This window comes from Notolepis coatsorum (genome assembly GCF_963971535.1).
Source record: "Notolepis coatsorum genome assembly, chromosome: 7".
NCBI lineage: Eukaryota > Metazoa > Chordata > Actinopteri > Aulopiformes > Paralepididae > Notolepis > Notolepis coatsorum.
The window spans coordinates 96628370-96649132 of NC_140171.1; the positions used below are offsets into that span (position 1 = coordinate 96628370).

Below are 20763 nucleotides of genomic sequence, written 5' to 3' on the forward strand. Positions count from 1 at the left end.
AGTATACATTCTAAATAGGGATGTTCGATATTGGCTTTTTTACCGATATACCGATATTGTCCAACGCTTAATTTCTGATACCGATATCAACCGATATATGCGGGGTTTCCCCCCCCAAAAAACTACATTACATATCTCTTGTCGTGGAATTAACACAACATTATGCATACTTTTGACAATAAATTAAATAAGAATTTGTTCTTACTTGCTTGCCTGGGTAAATACAGGTTAAATAAATGCATTACATTTTTTTTTAAATGTTGTTGAAAACCGATACCAATAATTTCCGATATTACATTTTTTTTTCTTTCTTAAACTTCATTTTTTAGCGTTTATCGCTTTTTCTGGTCAAGCATGACCGACAGAAACAGGTTGAATGGGATATAGATCAGGGGAAGACACTCTGAGAAAATACGGCGAGTCCGGGAGTCGAACTCGTGTACCCCAGATCCGTGACGAGCACGGTTGTCCCCGACGCCGAAATAGCGCCGAGATACGCGGTGAGCTACGGGAGCTCCCCCGATATTACATTTTAATGCCAATATCAGCCGATAATATCGGACATCCCTAATTCTAAAATATACAGCGAAAAATATACAGTAAAAAGTAAAATACTATTCGATTTATAGAAACAATTAACTTCTTTCAGGGTTAATCTGTTTTTTTTTGTTACTTCTTTCTCTTGTGCTGAATTGCCATGCTGGAATAGGCTCTCGTACAAACCCAACGTCATTTGATTTGAGGCATATCGTAGAAGTGGAAAACGTTTTACTTTATACTCTAAAAGTGAACTACGGCCAAATCCAGGATTTTCTTGGCCGTCCACATTTTGAGTCTAGGTACATAATATTATATGTTCTGACTGGTTTCACTGGAAAACATCATTTAAAAGACAGGTCTGTTTAGTTCAATGTTTAGTTTAAAGCTGCAATAATCGTTTTCTGACCACAAGAGGGGAGCAATGACACAAAGAAACAAAGCACCCTCCTCCCTCTCTCCCAAAACTGAAGACACATTCATTGTAAACACATTGTTTAAACATAATACTGTCTTGCTAGCAGAATGTTGTTGTAACCAACAGATTTTCTAAAAAAAAAATCTTTTTCATGCATAGATTATACACTTTGGCTATTTCCTGGTTGTTGAACAAGGTGACAATGGCCAGAATGACCATCAAATACTCATAGAAACAGCACAATATTGATACAATAAACAGATTCACTGAAAAAGGTTCATCGTAGATTTATGATGCAAGGATGTTTTCATATAATGGTTGAAGAAAAGGCATGGCTAAAGCACAGTCCAGGGCCCTCATGTATCAATGCTGCATACGCACAGATATGTGCGTAAACCGTGCGTACGATCATTTCTAAGTAAAGTGTGGGATTTATCAATATGAACGTGTGTTTGAGATTGTGCGTACATCTACGCACAGCTCTGACCGTGCGTACATGGCACCAAGCGGTAGAATAAGAAAACGGCAACAGAAGCTTTCATGCATTCGAGTTTCAACACAGACGTACTGTTCGGTATGACTCATAATTAATTATAGTTAATTGTGAAATAGAGACATGAGTGTAATTATTGTCAAACCCTATAAATAGCATTTGGAATAGGATGTCTTTCCGAATTAATGCAGCATGTTTTATCTAGCGTCATCGGAATACTTGTCACGGGGTGCGCTCCGTGGGGAGCTGTTTTCAGAGATAGATAGGGCAGTCTATTTGCAGAGAGGACATAATATTAAGTAGAGTCAGTCTGCTAGCCGAGAGACACATTCTCCTTGATTTGTACCGCAATTTTGGACCCAAATTGGAGCGTAGAACAAAATGCACGAATTCCATCCCGTGCACATTAAAGTCCTCTCCACCCTGGGATCTTTGGCCACCAGCACGGTCCAGCGTGATATTGGAGATGGATCAAGCAATAGACTGTACCACTACCACCAGGGGCGTCCATTTGGTATGGCAAGGTATAGCACTCGCCATACCTTGGCAAATAAAAATGTAAACAATTTTTTTTTTTTTTTTTACAATTTTTTATGTTGATTTAGAATTCGAATGTCAACATTATTAACGAAGCTTCGAACTATTCGGTACAGCCCTAGCATGTTTTGATATTGTCAATTATCTCACTTTTACTAGGTGACTTTTACTGTGACTAACTGAAATATGCCCCAAAAAAAAGGAAAATGGACATACTGTAGGGACGTTTTTTTATCAAAGGGCAGCAGAGACAAGTGATACAGGGACACAGCACACAGGTAAGGTCTGGCTTAGTGATTATAATAGTGCAGTTCAGCATTCAGTAACCCATACTTTTTGTGAATGTGTTTTTGATACTACATTCTGTTGAACACGCACCTCAAAACCGTACCTAAGGAAAATTGGCTCAATTGCAAGAAAAGTAATAGACAGTTATGATATTACATTCTGCATAATTCGTATGCAAAATATTGTGGTTCCCTGCTTTAGTCTGTTGACACATTTCTATACTAAAAATGCTTGTGTAGTCCTGTGTCATACCTAAATGTCATATAACTGAATTGTATAGAAACAACTCACCAAAAGTGACTATTGCACAACTGATTTGACAAAAAAAATCTACCAAAGGGGGGAAACCCCCCCTTTACCCCCCCCCCCCCCCCCCCTCCTCGCCATACCTTGCCTTTTACTGAAAGGACGCCACTGCTACCACCCATGTAGCTGTTAAAGCTCCATCAATAAACAAATGCAGTTATGTGAATAGAAGGGATTCCACTCAGTCAATGACTCAATGTACATGCGATGCGCATTTGGCTGATAAATGTCGTTGCTGGTGGCTGGGAGGAATGCACGCTTCATTGTATTTAATTAAATTGTAATGTTATTACTGGGGTATCTGTAATTAAAATATCACTTAAAAGTGGTTACGAGTTTGTATTCTCCATTGGGTAGCAATTTGCTTCAGTGACTTGTTCATTTCAGTCGTTACAGTGTAAATGTCGGGTCAGTGTACTGGGCGCGTGTAGCTTTATGCCAAGCAAGCAGTGCAAAAACTTACCGTAGTGGCATGCAGTAATGCGCCTTTCATTTTCCGCCGCCCAGCGCCCAGGTCGCGCGGAAATAGGCTGTCTATTGCCATTCTCTTTGACAAACTCTAACCTTAACCAGCTCCTTAACAACGCCTAAACTTAACCGTTCTAACCTTAACCAACTCCGAAACAATGCCTAACCTTAACCATAGAAATTATATTGCCATTCTCTTTGACAAACTCTAACCTTAACCAGCTCCTTAACAGCGCCTAAACTTAACCGTTCTAACCTTAACCAACTCCGAAACAATGCCTAACCTTAACCGGCGAAAGAATACACGTTAAAAAAAAATCACGTTAAAAAATATTTTCGATGGGATTCGAACTCGCCAGCAAACAAGCCATAGGATCCACAGCCATGTGTCCTTGCCAATTGAGCTAGTGCCAGATAGTGAATAAGAGGCGGTGACTTATATATATTGAGCTCCAACCAAGGCGGGATCTCATGCGCATGCGCGGGCACCTCGCGCGAGCACGCCGGCGCACGCACGCACCTGAGCGAGCACGCCGCCGCCGGTGCACGCACGGTAGCATTTGTCTGAAAAGAAGGGCGCTTTACCGCACTAGCGTGCGGTGACGAATGCGGAAGCATTTTTGCACTGCTTGCTTGGCATTAACGTACAGGCGTACTGGGCCAGTATAGGACTGCGTCAGTCAACACCCTTAGACGCTCCTTCCTCCTGGGTGTCCACTGGCATGGACAACTTCATAGGATTAATTTATTCTCAAAAAAAATATTAAAAATTATACGATTAAATATTGTTTTTAATAAAAAGCTGAATATTATTTTGTGTGTCATGTTTCCAAATAAGATTGTTCACAACTAAATGCTTTCTACCTTCAATTTGTTCATTAGATGACCTCCGTGATCAATCTCGCTCTCAGTGAAGTTTATCTTTTTAGTTCGCATAGCCATTATTCCACATTCCACAAACAGGCATGTATCCATGGGGGTATTTAATTACCACATATGGTTGATTAGGGGCGGTTCTGTATGCAAATTAGGGCTGTCTTAAATACTTCGAAGCTTCGTTCGATGGCACAAGCTTCGAACATTAAAAAAAAATCGAAGTTAAAAAAAAAAAAAAAAATCTTTAGCTTCGCTTTTTGTGTGTGTGTGTGTGTGTGTGTGTGTGTGTGTGTGTGTGTGTGTGTGTGTGTGTGTGTGTGTGTGTGTGCGTGTGCGTGCATGGGGCCATTGGGTGGGGCCGGGGGACAAATACACTGGAGGAAAGTAACCCAGCTCAGCACTGCCCAAATTATATCATCACTATTGCCTGTTTGAAGGATATCATCCTCAAACACATATACACCTACATGCCTTGTAGAATTCCACACATAAGAAAGAAAGATACTGGGATGAATAAACAAAATAGGAAATAAAATGTAGAAATGCATGCAATACATGAATACATAAATAAATATGAATCTCCATATATGAAATAGAACATTTAGATAAGGTGCTACTGAGATGTTTTGGTGAGTTCTTTGTTTTTTTGTGGAAGTAGCCCTTCTTAAAAATGCATGAACATTCACTGATAATTGGTCTGTAGTGGAGTCTATAAGGTCTACATTGCCGGACCATGTAGAATCCGAACCTTGTAGACTGACATAATTCTGTGCATAGTTTAGTCTACACAGGCAATATTTCAAATAATCTAAATCTTACTTCATTCATCTTAAACATTCTTGATTTGGGGGATTGTTAGTTCCCATGAAATCTGAAGTTGTTCAAACGACAACAGCGATCCACCTTGAATTAAATCACACAGCCGAGTGAAACCTTGTTGGCTGCGTCACAGTCACGAAAGGGGCTACTTAATTAATTAATCCAATCCACTTTATTTATAGAGCACATTTAAAAACAACAAAGTTTACCAAAGTGCTGTACAAGTCCCACAACATAAAAAAAATTTAAATAAATAAAAAATTAATTAAAAGTTCAATATTTTTTTTTGAAACTTCGAATTAAAATCGAAGCTTGGCCCCGAAGCTTCGATTGCCAAAAAAAGCTTCGAAGGTCAGCCCTAATGCAAATACTTATAATCGTGCACAAGCATATACGGTAAGAACAATTGGTATTTATCAACAGGAGTCTGCGTATGACCTGTGCACGCACGTTTGATAAATCCAGATTTTTCTGTGCGTAGAGACATTCTAAATTCCGTGCATAGGAAAGAAAATAGAACACTTTTTACGCATTATTAATAAATGAGGGCCCAGGTGTTGTCAACAAAGTAAATTAACTATTGACTAATAACAGATTGGCTGATGGTGGAACAGGGTTGTTTGAGTAGGACACCATGACTCAATGAGACCTTCTGATAGCAGGTTGATAGAGTAGGACACTATGACTCAATGAGACCTTCTGATAGCAGGGCTGATAGAGCAGGACACTATGACTCAATGAGACCTTCTGATAGCAGGTTGATAGAGTAGGACACCATGACTCAATGAGACCTTCTGATAGCAGGGCTGATCGAGTAGGACACCATGACTCAATGAGACCTTCTGATAGCAGGGCTGATCGAGTAGGACACCATGATTCAATGAGACCTTCTGATAGCAGGGTTGTTTGAGTAGGACACTATGACTCAATGAGACCTTCTGATAGCAGGGCTGATAGAGTAGGACACTGTCACTCAATGAGACCTTCTGATAGCAGGGTTGTTTGAGTAGGACACCATGATTCAATGAGACCTTCTGATAGCAGGTAGTCATAAGAAGTTTTGGAGATGTGAAAAACGCGATCAGAAAATAACCATTGCAGCTTTAAAGGTCCTGCGTCTTATAAATGGCCTTTTCCAGTGTTTAGCATCGTTTCCTAGCAATGGGGATTTATATCAATGGGGTCTGCTTCTCTAATTATCATTTTGGCTCATCAGTCTAGTCTCGAGTTCACGAGATCCTCCCTCACTCAACTAAGCTGTTCTGATTTGACTGTTTTGCTGACGTGAATAGGGCACTGGTTGTAGTCACCGCCCACAATCAACAATTCGCTCAACAACAGAGCGAGTGGAATTACATCCTCAAACGGTGACGTGCTCGGGTGCCCAGAGAGAATCAACAATTCGCTCAACAACGGAAGCGGTCTCCCTGTCCCTGACTCTCCCTCTCTCAACCTGCATTTTACACACAAACTGCAGTTGAGCCGCTCACACAGCGCACACATGGAGCGATGTATCCTCTCTCTCTCTCCCTCGTTCTCTCTCTCGTATACATGTATCACGCTGTGTGGGTGACTGTCACTCAAAGCGCTTATGGGCGGAGCCCAGCCCAAAAACTGCTTGAAATCTTGAAATGGAAAAATGCTGCTTTAGAGTAATTGAATAGAAATAGAAAATGATTTTTTTTTTTTGAAAAAAAAACTTTACAGATGTGTTCCATAGACTCACAGGAATTGTGTAAAGTTGCCCAAATAGTGAAAGGAATAGCAATGCATGTCCCCTTTTTAAAATAATTTCAAGTCCGTTTAAATTCAACACTGAGAAACATTTCACATGTAAACCGGTTTAAATTCAGCTGTGCTCACCGTTGAGATGCTGGGTCTCTCCCTCCTCGCCCTCGCTGGTCTTGTCCAGCCTCTTGGCCTTGCGCCTCTTCTTGCAGTAGAACATAAGGCCCAGGACGATGATGATGTAGGCCACGGCCGCGCCCACCGACAGCCCCACCGTCTGGATCATCTTGTACGGCGCCTTCTCCTCGCCCTCCATGGGGTGGTGGACGGGGCGTTCTGCGCGCACACACACACACACACACACACACACACACACACACACACACACACACACACACACACACACACACACACACACACACACACACACACACACACACACACACACACACACACACACACACACACACACACACACACACACACACACACACACACACACACACACGAGCATATCAGCATAAACATTCAACCTATTTTCTCAGAATAACCTCTCTTACAAATCAGTTGTGGTCTCAGTAATCTGAGAAACCAAGCATTTTATAATCTGAATCTTGTAATGTGAGAAACCCAGACATTTGTAATCTGAGAAGCCAATTCCAATAGGAATTCCTAACACCACCCTGCTGTAGGCTGAGTGAATCCAATAGGAGTTCCAGCAGACTTACCTACAACGTAGAGCTGCGCTGTGGTGTGCTGGATGTTGCAGCTGTTGCCAGCGATGCAGGTATAGCTGCCGGTGTCCCCCATGCTCACGTCATGGATCACCAGGGAACCGTTGTCCATCTTCTGGAACCTGGGGAGGAGAGGATGGGTGGGAGGGTGAGGCGGGTGGGAGGGTGAGGCGGGGTGGGAGAGTGAGGCGGGGTGATGAGGCGGGGTGGGAGGGTGAGGCGGGGTGGTGAGGCGGGGTGGGAGGGTGAGGCGGGGGAAGGCAAAATTAGAAAAGATTCAAATGTATGTCATCATACAGCACAAGTACAGTACAACGAAAATACGTTTGACATCCAACCAGAGTGCAAATGTAACGGTAAAGTGCAATAGTAATATACAATGTACAGGTATTTAAACTTGATATAAAATATATAAATTAGTACTACTGAGTAGTAGTGCTAATCAGATGTATGTATAGAGTTGTAGTCTTAATATGTACAGTGATACGCGGCTAGGTGGTGTAGTGGGCAAGGCACTCGTCACCAGTGTGGAGACGCTAGGATTCGCGTGTTCGAATCCAGCTCTCCACATTGTTTTCAGTTTAGCTGGTCGTCCGCAGTAATACACATTGGCCGTATTACGGGGAGGGAAACTGAAGGGTGGGGATCGGGCGTTGTGAACAAGCGACTCCTACAAGTCGGTTGGTGCGCCTGCGCAGTAGAATCAGGAAGTGTCGGGGGCAGCGTGAGCCTCCCACGCGTTACTCCTTGACACTGAGAGATCGAGCTGCGCAGGTGAAAAGATGCGACTGCTGTTACCTCAAGTACCGGAGGGGACTTGTGCTATGTATGACTTAGTCCACATTGCAGCCGGCTTGTGGGAGGCAAGAAACAGCGTTCGTGACAGGGGAGGGTTGAATTGGATGATACGAAATTGGGATGGGAGAAAATATAGAAAAATGGGAGAAAAAGTGGATAAAAAAAAAAAATATGTACAGTGATACAGGTATAAAGACACTATGTAGTAAGTCATACTGGCCAGCAGCGTAACTAGTAAGAGTAGGTATGGGATATGTACAGATATAGTATCTACAGATATGTAGAAATTATTATACCGTAATTCCTCTAATAGTAACCAGGTCTCAAATACAAGCCGGGTCTCTATTAATGGCCGGGTGCGCTCTTGAGCTAAGCAATTATAAGCCGACCTCCTAATACAAGCCGGGTTACTAATATACTGAGCTGCATACTGAGCTAGTTACTTGATTTCACTTTGAAAACGTTGAAATGACCAGTGACCACCTGTAATTGCACTGTTTACTATTTCATACAGTACTTGGTTTCAATAAATGAACCCAGTACATTTTACTGGGTTCAAACTGACACAAAATGTTGATTTATTCATTATGATCCGTTTGAAAATTTGAAATATAGGCCTCCCTCTTATACAGGCCTCCTCCTAATACAAGCCTGGTACCCGCTACAGTTGAAACAAATACAAGCCGGGGTTACTATTAGAGGAATTACGGTATGCAAGTATGTAGACAGCTGTGGATAGATAACATATACTTTTTTTTTTACTAAATGTACTGCAATATAATGATAGTGAAATTTTTTTAACTCTGTCAAAATAAACGAGCTGCATAGGCATAATAAACTGTAAGCGACATATACATGTTTGCACTGTCTTTTTTCTATTATAAAGTGCCTCTCGGGTGCATAACACATGAACAGATCAGTCATTTGATTTGAATGCAGGTGCTCGCATTATAAATCGAATGTATTATTATTATTATAACACATGAACAGATCAGTAGGGTGGGCATTTGATTTGCAGCACCACGGCGGGTGTATTATAAATCGAATGTATTATTATTATAACACATGAACAGATCAGTAGGGTGGGCATTTGATTTGCAGCACCGCGGCGGGTGTATTATAAATCGAATGTATTATTATTATTATTATAACACATGAACAGATCAGTAGGGTGGGTATTTGATTTGCAGCACCGCGGCGGGTGTATTATAAATCGAATGTATTATTATTATTAAAACACAACTCACCATAATGCAGCCCTGCCCTGGGCTTATTATTGTTTCTGTTTCGGTCCTCCAAAATCCCTGCTAATGTTTGAAACATGTCAAATGTCCACTCGCGTTGAATGCAACTACTTTATCTTCTGCCAACTTGAACACAGTTGCTTCATTGCCTCGTGTTGCCATGTCAACACGCGATAGTCACCTGCTGCGATAAACCCGTATTTTAAGTATGACTCCTGTTTATTAAAAGAAGCTTTATGTGTCTTGGAGGTCGTAGGCTCCTCTTCTGGTTCCTCAGTTGGTATTTGCCCGTTGCAAAGAAGCTATCCAAAGACGTTTGTTTTGTTTTTTTGAACACATTTTTGCAAACGTTAGTCGCTCGCATGATCGCATCCCAAACGCGGAAGTGAAAGTGAAATTCCATTGGTTCTCCCAGTCCATGTGACCATTTCTAGCATTTCAATTGGCTATAGTGACATACATAGATATGATGAATAAATAGATACAGCTTCACAAAGACACTCTGGCGTCACAAGTGAATATTTCCTGCGCGTAAAATAAACATCATATTCTCAAAATAAACGGACTGGCCAGAAATTATTGCTGGCGGGCCCATTTCGGCCCGCGGGCCACCTATTGCCGACCCCTGGTCTACTCTATTGTTTTATGTACAGTATTAAATGTATGGAGAGTGATACATAGTCTACTGTCTATTGTTTGATGTACATTATACTAAATGTATGGAGAGTGATATGTAGTCTACTATTGTATTTTATGTACTGTATTAAATGTATGCGTGACGTAGATATAGGTCTTTAATTGGATAATGCTACGCAAGGCGCTTTGAGAAGTCATTTTAAAGCTCCTGTCCGCAGCTGTTTTGGGCTTAAGAGCGGCCCCATTACTTTACATTAGTTTTGTGACAAAGCTGTGAGGATCCAATATGAAGCACAGCGTAGATGGAAATGGGGCTAAAAGTGTCGGAACACATCATTTAATATAGGGTCTCTGCAGGTGTCAACAAGTTACATTTAAGACTTTTAAGACCTTTTTAATAAATAAAAAAAAAAGCCTCCCAAATAAACAACGACTTGAAAACAAAAACATTTGATATATTGAATAATAATATTTAATCTCCCGACCTTTTAAGGCCTTAAATTGAGAATTATGAATTTAAGACTTTTTAATACCCCGCAGATACCCTGTAATATCTATCCCTGAAAACACAGAGGATATGTAGCTTTCTCAATCATGATTCATGACATGCTTTATTAGGGGGTGTCTTGGATGGGGATGTGGTGGGGATTGATGTGTGGGGTGTTTGGGGGACTGGCTGTTCCGGGGGGCAATAATATACATTGTTTTTATTTCTGTCGAATGTACGCTGGTTTTATGCCTATGTTCATTTTGTGCTACTTGCTGTGTTATTATAATATTGTACAAAAACAAAATGTATGCATTGAAATGTCTAAGTCTCGATGACATTGGAAATTAGGATGACCTCCATTGTCCTTTTTGAGAATAAATAAAGGTTTGAATGAATAAATGAAGAAATAAAGGTTTGCATGAATGAATGAATGAATGAATAAAGGTTTGAATGAATGAATGAATAAATAATGGTTTGAATGAACACCTGCTCTTGCGAGGCTCCAGGAACTTGTCCTTCTTCTTCCACTGGATGAAGGGCGCTGGGTCCCCGCTGGCCTGGCAGTGCAGAATGGCCGTGTGGCCCTGGTACACCGTGGTGTTCTCCGGCTCCAGCTTTAACACTATGTACACTGGGAACAGACTCGGGGTGTAACCATTCACCAGATCTTAAAGTGAACCATTCACCAGATCTTAAAGTGAACCATTCACCAGATCTTAAAGTGAAAGTTTACTCTGGACAACTTCAAGAAACTCCTCAAAACTGACCTCTTTAACATGGCCTTTGACCTCTAGCTGCCGATACTTAATGTTGTGTGTCTACTATGTTTGTCTGATATTGCCCTATGTAAAGCAACCTTGGGTCTCATGAAAGGCGCTATATAAAATTAAGTTATTAAAGTTCAGTTTCACAAAAAAGAAAAAGAAACGTTTAGTTAGACCTTTATAGATAACAAAAATACGATTTTCTATTTCCCAATCATTCATTAGTGTGCTGCGATGCCTTTCCAAACATTATATTATTCATTCAAATTTGATAAAAAAATCTAAATCTAGTCATAACTAGGTTTACCAAGTCTTGTTTTAATAACATTATTATTAATAATAATTCATTCATAATACTTAAAAAAAATTAAAATTAAGAATACACACATACATACACGTGTTTATTGCATCATTTTACTCTCTATTCTATCTATTCTATTCTACTATTTTATTGCACTATTGCACTATTCTATTTTACTATTTTTATTATCGTCTATTTTAAAACTGCCATAGAATCAAACCATAAACAAGGTGGCCTGTTGGGATGTTAGATCATAATGTGAAAAACTGGGATTTTATAGTGTATGTCTGCACTTTATGCCTGTCTTTTTTTAATTAATTTTTGTATGTGCTATACAAATACAGTTTATTATTATTATTATTATTATTATTATTATTATTATTATTATTATTATTATTATTATTATTATTATTATTATTATTATTATTATTATTATTATTATTATTATTATTATTATATATACACAGTACACCTGGTACTCAGACAATGGCGGAGGTGAGACAGGCAGACATGCCCTGCAGGTTTCAACATCAAAGTGTCTCTAAAATGACTTGTACCAAAGTACTATTTTATCAGGTCATTTCTGTTTAGATTTTTACTCAAGTCAAGGAATTGTGTAAATCTTCCACCACTGCAGTTTTGCACAAGATGGCAGATGTAAACGGTGTCAGAAGAGGGTTTCATCCTTGCCAGGATCATCCCCCGCACAGACTCATCCCCCGCACAGACTCAACCGACCACATGACCCCCCGTTCTCATTCAACTACACTGGCTCCCTGTGCACTACCGGATCGACTACAAAAACCTCCTACTCACCTTCAAAGCCCTCCACAATCTAGCCCCATCTATATCACCTCCTCCAGGAGTACACCCCCTCCCACACCCTCCGCTCATCCTCCGTTGGACTTCTATCCATCCCCAGCTCACGCCTCAGCACCATGGGTGCTCGAGCTTTCAGCTGCTCGGCTACCAGACTCTGGAACTCCCTGCCCCCACATGTCCGACAGTCTGACTCCCTATCATCATTTAAATCCCATCTAAAAACCCATCTGTTCAAACTGGCATACTCACTATAACCTGTGTGTCACTGTTCTATACCCCCTGTTTGTTTTGTTTTTAACTTTGACTTGCCAAGATGACTATTTTTAACCTTAACTGTATTGTCTTGTTTTGTTTTTAAGCCCTGCAAGGTGACCTTGAGTGTTTTGAAAGGCGCCTCCAAATAGAATGTATCATTGTTATTCCTCCTTTACTTTTTCTTACTGTATGAAGCACATTCTCAGGGGCATACAGAACAAAGCATTTCACTGTGAAGTACATGTACGTTTATATGTGACAAATAAAAACAAACTTGTTATTGAACTTATTATTATTATTATGATTAGTGTGCTGCTAACGGACTTACCTGCTACAGTGAGCTGAACAGCAGCGCTGATCTGGCCCTGCAGGATGTTGTGGGCCAGGCAGGTGTAGTTGCCACCGTCAGCCCGCGTCACCGTGGTGAAGTGTAGCGACCCCCCCGTCTGGACCACGTGGGCCGGCAGCTCACTGCCGTCTGGAGAGAGTGAAGGAGGGAGCAGAAGGTTTAATATTAACAATACAATATAACAATATAAACAATATATCTATATATAGTGTCGGGTTACAATGAAAATGAAAATTGTGGGTGGGCATTGGCTCCAACCACAGAGCCAATCGGATCACAATCAGCTCCACCAGCGCCTCGTTACGTCACCTTGCGAGTCAAATCAGAATGACCTAATTAAATGGAGGAGGAAATTGTCGCAACTGAATGAGAGCAATCCGCCAATATGGTATTCAGAGACACAGACCCATTGATACTAACTCCTATTACTATATAACAATGCTAAACACTGAAAAAAGCCATTTATAATACATGTCCCCTTTAAAACATTGGAGTAATACCAAAACAATAGAAACATAAAAAACACTTTAGCTTAACACATTCAGGGCCATTGGGATCCGTCTAATCTCACTCTATACGGCCAGCATATCATAACAACATTTCATTGTGCGTGAGGCTGTTTGTAGAGCTAAATCTATACTTTATATTATTGCTATCTGTCCATTGTCATTGTCAATTGACACTATAAACCATCCCTTCAATATAAATAATTTTTTCATCAATACGTTCCCATTTTATAGCGTCGTGAATATGAACATTATAGCAGAATGTTCTGGGGTATTTCCTGGAAGGCGAGTTACAAGGCGCTAAGCTAATAACGTTAAATCGAATGGCGTTTCGGCTATAGACAAGCTAGAGCTAAAACTCAAAATGCATTTTATCTGTATCATGGTCCACCATGAATGCATGAAAGGGGGGGGGGGGACGTCGTTTCTGATTATTGATTACCAATAACGGCATTAGCCTCAGTAGCCTCATTCGCTGACCGGGTGGATGCCTATCAAAGCAAGGCCCGACCAGGCTGAAATTGACGTCAAATCGCTCTTACCTGTGGCCGGTTGGACTGCAAAAAGGATTTCCCAGTTATCAATCGCCATCTGGTAGATCCATATGTCGATTGGCTGATGCTATATTTAGGGATGCCCCGATCGATCGGCCACCGATCGTTATCGGCCGATAATCAGTATAAATATGCGATCGGTGATCGGTGATAATGCTTTATTTTCGCCGATCGTCAAAACCGATCGAAAAACATGATCCAATTCTTAGCGGAGATCTCACAGTCACTGCTGACTTCTCTCTCAGACACACATTGCTGCTTGCAGCGTACAGCGCCTCCTCCTCCCCAGCCCCTCCCGCACTCATGTAAACAAGAGCCTCGCAGTCTGCTATAGTCTGGTGCATGATGCGATGTGAGCTAACGTTGGCTACCTACCGAGCTAACGCTACTGTTTAAACTAAATGACCCAGTGACTACATGAGGCATTGTCTAATGTTATCTAGCTGGCTAGCTACTGATAGCTGCTGATATCAACAAATGCTTCAGCAATAGTCGAGTGCATGATAAGTTACCTCCGTTGACTCTGTAGCTCACGTTAGCTCACGTTAGCTCTAAACTAAATAGTTCACTGAGGCGTTGTCTTAACGTTATCTAGCCGGCTAGCAGTAGCTACAGATAGCTCCTGATATCAATGTCTTATAACATTGATGCGTATTGATTTATACCAATACTAGGGTCCAGCTGCAGCGCCGGAGAATCCTGGCCCTAGCTGGAGGCTACTCGAGTACACACAGACAGTGGAGCTGTTTGCAGATAGCGAGCATTTTGACTTGTTGCGTGGTGGCGATGTCTCGCAGATAATACAAGTACAAGTCTAATTATATAATATATATATTTTATAAAAAAAACTATCGGTATCGGATCGGTATCGGCCGATATGGCTCAAGACGATCGGTGATCGGTATCGGTGGCAAAAAACGTGATCGGGGCATCCCTAGCTATATTCCTTTACTGCATACTGAATTCAGCATCCCAAAAACGATTCCAGGTGATCGGCTACACGCATAGCTTCAGGCAAACAGAAAAGTCCATTCATGATAAAAAAAACAAAAACACCGGTCTGTAACAGGGAACACTGCATTATCGAGACAGCGCCCCTATGAGGATCTGGCCGGTAATGCACTTTTCCGAATTCCAAGAGTAGGGTAAATCTGCAGTGCCGCTCGGTGACATTGAGTAGCATATTACAATGGAATAAAAGCCAAAACAACCTTACCACGTGTATATATACGCGGGTTGGCCCTCAAGCGTTGGATCCGAAACACGAATATATACGTGGTTGGCCCCGAATGTGTTAAGTACATTCTCAATATCTGCAACACAAAAAGGCTCCAACGACAAATACAATACTAACGAAATAAATCAAATAACTCAACTGTATTTCATTATTCTTGAAAGTAAATTTGTTGCTGATAATAATTATATTCCAAATGCAAATCCCGTCTTTAATCCAAAAGAGGACCACCCAACCCTATTGTACAGGACACCATGGTGGGTATTTATTATAATTTTTTTTTCAATATGTTTTTGTAGATTTTTATTGGTTTGTACTAACGGGCAGTCCGGTAGAGAGAGAGGGAGAGGAGGAAATGGGAGACAGAGCAGGGGAAGACATTCGGCAAAGGACGCCGGGTCCGGGAGTCGATCCCGGGTCAGCCGTTTCGAGACGCAGCACGTTACATGGTGTGCTACTAGAGCGCCCCATGGTGGATATTTTAACCATCACCAGTGACACATCTGATGCCTGAATGATATACAGAGTCTAATTAGGTTATTAACAATAACAATAATGGTAACAACAATAATAATGTATTAGCAATAGCATATTATATACTAATGGTATAGTATACGTTCTAGGGCTGTACCGAATGTCATTTTTTAACATTCAAAGCTTCTATTGAAGTATTCGAACGAAGCTTCGAATGTCTATTAAAAAAGAAATTTACAAAAAAAAAATTAAATAAAAAGTTATTATAATTTTTTTTAAACTAAACCCTCAATTTGAATAAAGTGATTACCGGTAATCTGATTAAATTAGTATTTTTTTTATTAAATCAACTTTCTTTAATGAATATAACTCATCAGTTTAGTCAACATAAATAATCCAATAAGAGCACGGTTGGTATGAAAGTGATGGTGACGTCTTATAGTATAATATTAGTGTAGCCTAATCTTTAACTGCAACTGTGAAGAAAAACCCCCCATTGGTTTAAACAGATTGAATAGACACATAAAAAAAAGAAAATAAATGTATTAAAAATAAAAAATTTGAATGTTGATTTAGAATTCGAATGTCAACATTATGATCGAAGCTTCGAAGCATTCGGTACAGCCCTAATACGTTCCTGGCCAAATAACCAATCAGGTCTCTGACATCAAGGCCACCTAATCATCCCTTCCCCTTAATTGACCGATATCAATCCCTGTCTCCCGAGCCGTTCAGCCATTGTGTAGTGTGAGTGTGCCGGGTGCCAGTGTATGGCAGCCATTGAGCCTGCGTAGCCCAAGGTTGGGTGCTACCAGTGGTGGTGAAGGAGGCAATTTCCACCCTACACTGTAAAGAGCGTTGAGTGTCTAGAAAATTGCTATATAAATGCAATTAATTATTATTATTATTATGTATGTAGACATGTACTTATTTATTCAAGTAGTATGACAGTTTTCGGTCAGCTACCTGCTCTGGTCCAGACGATGGTGGGTTTCTGGCGTCCCTTGGCCGAGCACTGCACCACGCTCTCCTTGTCCAGCTCCAGACACTGAGAGGGCTGTGGGGTAGGCGTGAACTTCAGCTTCTCTGGAATATACACAGACAGACATGCATCATTCATTCTTGCATTGAATTAAATACATGGATTTCAGCAGCTACACAGCAGGCAAACCTCCGGCCAGGCAAACCTCCTCCAGCGCCCGAGGACCAAACTCTGCACCATGGGAGATCGGGTTTTCTGCTCATCCGCTCCCAGTCTGTGGAATGCTCTCCCTGACCATCTGAGAGCACCACAGACTGTGGAGGCTTTTAAAAAAGGGCCTCAAAACATATCTTTTTAATAAGAGCCGTTTGTTGATTTATATCTAGTTTTAGCTCCACACATGTTATGTTCTTTTTACTAGTTTTAGTCCTACTTATTAAAAAAAAAAAGTTTTTACTCTTACTAGTTTTTATGTTCTTCTACACTGTAGCGCCTTGAGATTTGTTCCACAAATATAAAGCGCCCCCTACAAATCTAATACATTAGCCTAGAGGCTACTGTGAACAGTCTTTTAGCTGCAGTTTGAGCAACTACAGCCCAGCATGTTCAGTCTCACTGACCTCTGCACTATGTGAACGCTGGACCAGAGAATGTGATGCAGCGTGGATGTCGTGAAGAATGAGAGTCAAGTCGGAGTGAATTTCTCTCGCACGCCAAGCGTTTTATAAACATCCTCTTCATCAGAAGCACGGTCGAGCAAGAAATATGAATTCCTCACAAGGCCTATATGGCAACCGCTGTTACGGTTGAAAATACCCTCTCCTTTTCTTTTTAAACTTTGGCCATTTCCCTGGCTCTTTTATACGTTTATCGCATTTATACTTGGTCAAGTTCGACCGACAGAAGCAGGCTGAAAGGGTTCAGATGGGGGGGAAGACACTCTGGGAAAGGCACGGCTGCAGTCCGGGATTCGAACTCGCTCAGCCCCAGATCCGTGACGAGCACGGTTGTCCACGGCGCTGAAATAGCACTCGCGGTACGTGGTGAGCTACTGGAGCTCCCCGAAAATACCCTCTCCTTATGCTCAACTCTTATTCATATTTTTTGCCTATCTTTTTCTGTATATATCTTTCTGTCTATGTATTTCTGTATATCTTTTTCTGTATATGTATTTCCGTCTTCATGTTCCTTCTTAGTACTGTAATTGTATTACTTTCCAAGTAACGAATAAAGTAAGGCTTTACAATTTCCAAAATAGGGGCAACAGTGGCAAAGGAGGTAGAGCAGTGGTCTGGTAATCTGGAGGTTCCCGGTTCGATTCCCGCTCCACCCCGGGCAGCGTGTGGAAGTGTCCTTGAGCAAAGACACTTAACTAACTGCTCCAGATGAGCAGGTTGGCACCTTGCATGGTCGCCTGTCTGAATGTGTGAGTGAATGGGTAAAATGTGAGGAACAAATTGTAAAGTGCTTAGGGTAAAAGCTGCTATATAAATGCAGCCATATACCATTTAGTAATTATATTACAGTTACTAATCCAAGTAACACTGTTACATCGTTACATCATTGCCAGAATGCAATGTGTCCTCCTATAACGCTAAATTATGTTTATACACGGTCCTCCGTAGATGACCCGGTCTGGTCAGAGCAAGGTCAAATCGGCTACTAGAGACGTAACGTTACGTGTTCAATATCTGTTCGTTGTAAACTATGTGGGGGGAGAAAAAAGTTTGCAACCGTGAAAAATACATCTAATTTAATGAAACGCGACACGGCAGCGTGACAATGTGAAACCGGATTGTCCTTAACAAGCTTAATCCAACGATCCAAAACACAAGGACACACATACCTAGTACCTGGACCCGGGCACGGCCCTCCACCCGGCCTCCCTGGTTCTGGCTCTGGCACATGTAGACGTGGTTGTCGTAAACCTCCACGGTGTTGATCCTCAGCGTCCCGTTGGGGAACATCTTGAAGCGAACTTCCTGTAACAAGCAAGGAGGCCATTGAAGAAAATAAAATAATAAAAGCGTATTGATTTATGCTTTATCAGGGGGGGGGTGTCTTGGATGGGGATGTGGTGGGGATTGATGTGTGGGGTGTTTGGGGGACTGGCTGTTCCAGGGGGGGTTCACATGGGTCAACCGTATGTTCATTTTATGCTATTTGCTGTGAAGCACTTTGAGCTGAAATCCATGTATGAAAGGTGCTATATAAATAAAGTTATTATTATATTATTATTATTAGTGACAATCAGGGCTTGACATTAACACTTTGGATGCCACGGACGACATAACACGTGTTAGCAGTCCGCACCCTGAATGCCCAGCACGACAATTAGCGTGATTTCTTTTTATTAGCGATCTGAATTCATATTTCATCAACCGAGTCTACCGTTGGGAAACCAGCCCCACCAGGAGCTCAGATGTGAAAAAAGCACCCCCTATCGTCTCCCAGATGGTAATGCACCCTTTTGGAATGGACTCAATGAAAATGGATTAGGCTTGGGCGGTATGACGGTATACCAGGGTATTTAGAAATCCCGACGGTATTGAAAATCAATACCGTCAAAATCACAGATGCGTTTCAGTTTATATTACACTGAAACAGAGTTTTGACAGTGGTTGGTTGTAGTGCACACACGCGGTTGTCTTCTACACACAGGAGGAGGGGAAACCCCGCTTCAGTGGTGGAAATTAAATGAGACACGCTTACCGTTGCTGGTGCTGCTGGCTAACTGGCTATTCTGAGAGCTAACTGTTGTGTATGTGGATCACAACAGTGTTCACGCTTTACGGTAATGTTGCGACAGTGCTGTGAAAATACCGTAAAGCGTTGTGGTAACGAGAGTGTGTGTTGTTGTGCACTGGTGGAGCAAGCAAATAAACGGTCAAACGTTACATCGCAGTCCGGTGCGTTTTTGAATACACAATACTAATGTTACTAGTACTAGGGTGCTGCGGGCTTCTGGCTACCATTCTGAGAGCTAACGTTAGTAGTACTAGGATGCTGCAGGCTTCTGGCTACCATTCTGAGAGCTAACGATAGTAGCACTCGGATGCTGCAGGCTAACTGGCCATCTCCGTGATTTGTTTACTTGGTAACACGGGTTGCCCCCCCCCCCCCCCCCGCTGATGGAAATGAAAGTCATACCGAATACGGTATGAAAAAAATTATATACCAAGCCTAAAATGGATGAGAGAAAAAAACTCCGGAATCCACATTTTACTTCTCACGCATGTAACCGGAGATGATCCCAGTCATTGTGGAGCCTCAGAACAGCGTGGAATATGTGTTTACAGTACGTAGCATTGGATCAATAAAAGGATCGATTTTTGGAATGGCGATCAGGAATTGGAATAATCTTTTTGGATACCATCTGATCTCAGGTAAGGAATCTATTTGACCAGTCTTAGGATAATCAGACCTGTTTTCACGGAGATATAAGCTTTTCCCCTATGTGTGATATGGCTGTTTGGCTGTGCGAGCGATCAGGAACTAAGAGAATCGATTTTCAGCTTGCGGCACCAGCGTGCATACGTACACATATACTATCGATAATCTAGCGTTTATTTGAAAACGATTCATAAATAGGCCGAAAAATGACAACGTTCTAGAATATTCCAGTACAGCGCGTTTATCACGGAATCTTTTTATTTTCCATGAAAACGAGGGCTTTTCAAAATGCTATAAAACGGAAATGAACCGATAAAAAAACAATCCGCTTCGACAATGTTGACTGGAAAATGAGTCATTGATAAGCGATGGGCAGATTAGACACATAGCCATGGCGATATTAACGCTAACATTGAAGTGGATGGTGGCCATTCAAGCACTAAATCGTGCCCACTGCGGGTATAATTCGGCATTGGCGTGTAACTTCATTAATTTCTTCTTAAAAAAAACCATTGTAGTCTACAAAAGGCATCTGCAATAATTAAGTCAATCCAGGTGATACTATATAATACTACAACTCCCAAGAGGACTGGGTGCGCACAGTCTGCTCATTCATTGGCCCATCCACTTCTCTCTCTCTCTCTCTCTCTCTCTCTCTCTCTCTCTCTCTCTCTCTCTCTCTCTCTCTCTCTCTCTCTCTCTCTCTCTCTCTCTCTCTCTCTCTCTCTCTCTCTCTCTCTCTCTCTCTCTCTCTCTC

At 41.5% G+C, this 20763-nt stretch overlaps 1 protein-coding gene across 2 annotated transcripts in view; it reads right to left on the bottom strand.

Annotated features, from left to right (window-relative positions):
* The window catches only part of LOC311232432 (inactive tyrosine-protein kinase 7-like), a 194118-nt gene that overhangs the window by 18680 nt on the left and 154675 nt on the right, over positions 1-20763 (bottom strand). For both annotated transcript variants that reach the window (XM_084319227.1, XM_084319228.1), the window contains exons 9-14: positions 18460-18595; positions 16598-16717; positions 12843-12992; positions 10859-11003; positions 7199-7326; positions 6606-6806 (exon numbers count right to left, since the gene is read on the bottom strand). In XM_084319227.1, coding sequence (XP_084175353.1) covers positions 6606-6806; positions 7199-7326; positions 10859-11003; positions 12843-12992; positions 16598-16717; positions 18460-18595 — 880 coding nt within the window. The remainder of the gene's footprint in view (positions 1-6605; positions 6807-7198; positions 7327-10858; positions 11004-12842; positions 12993-16597; positions 16718-18459; positions 18596-20763) is intronic.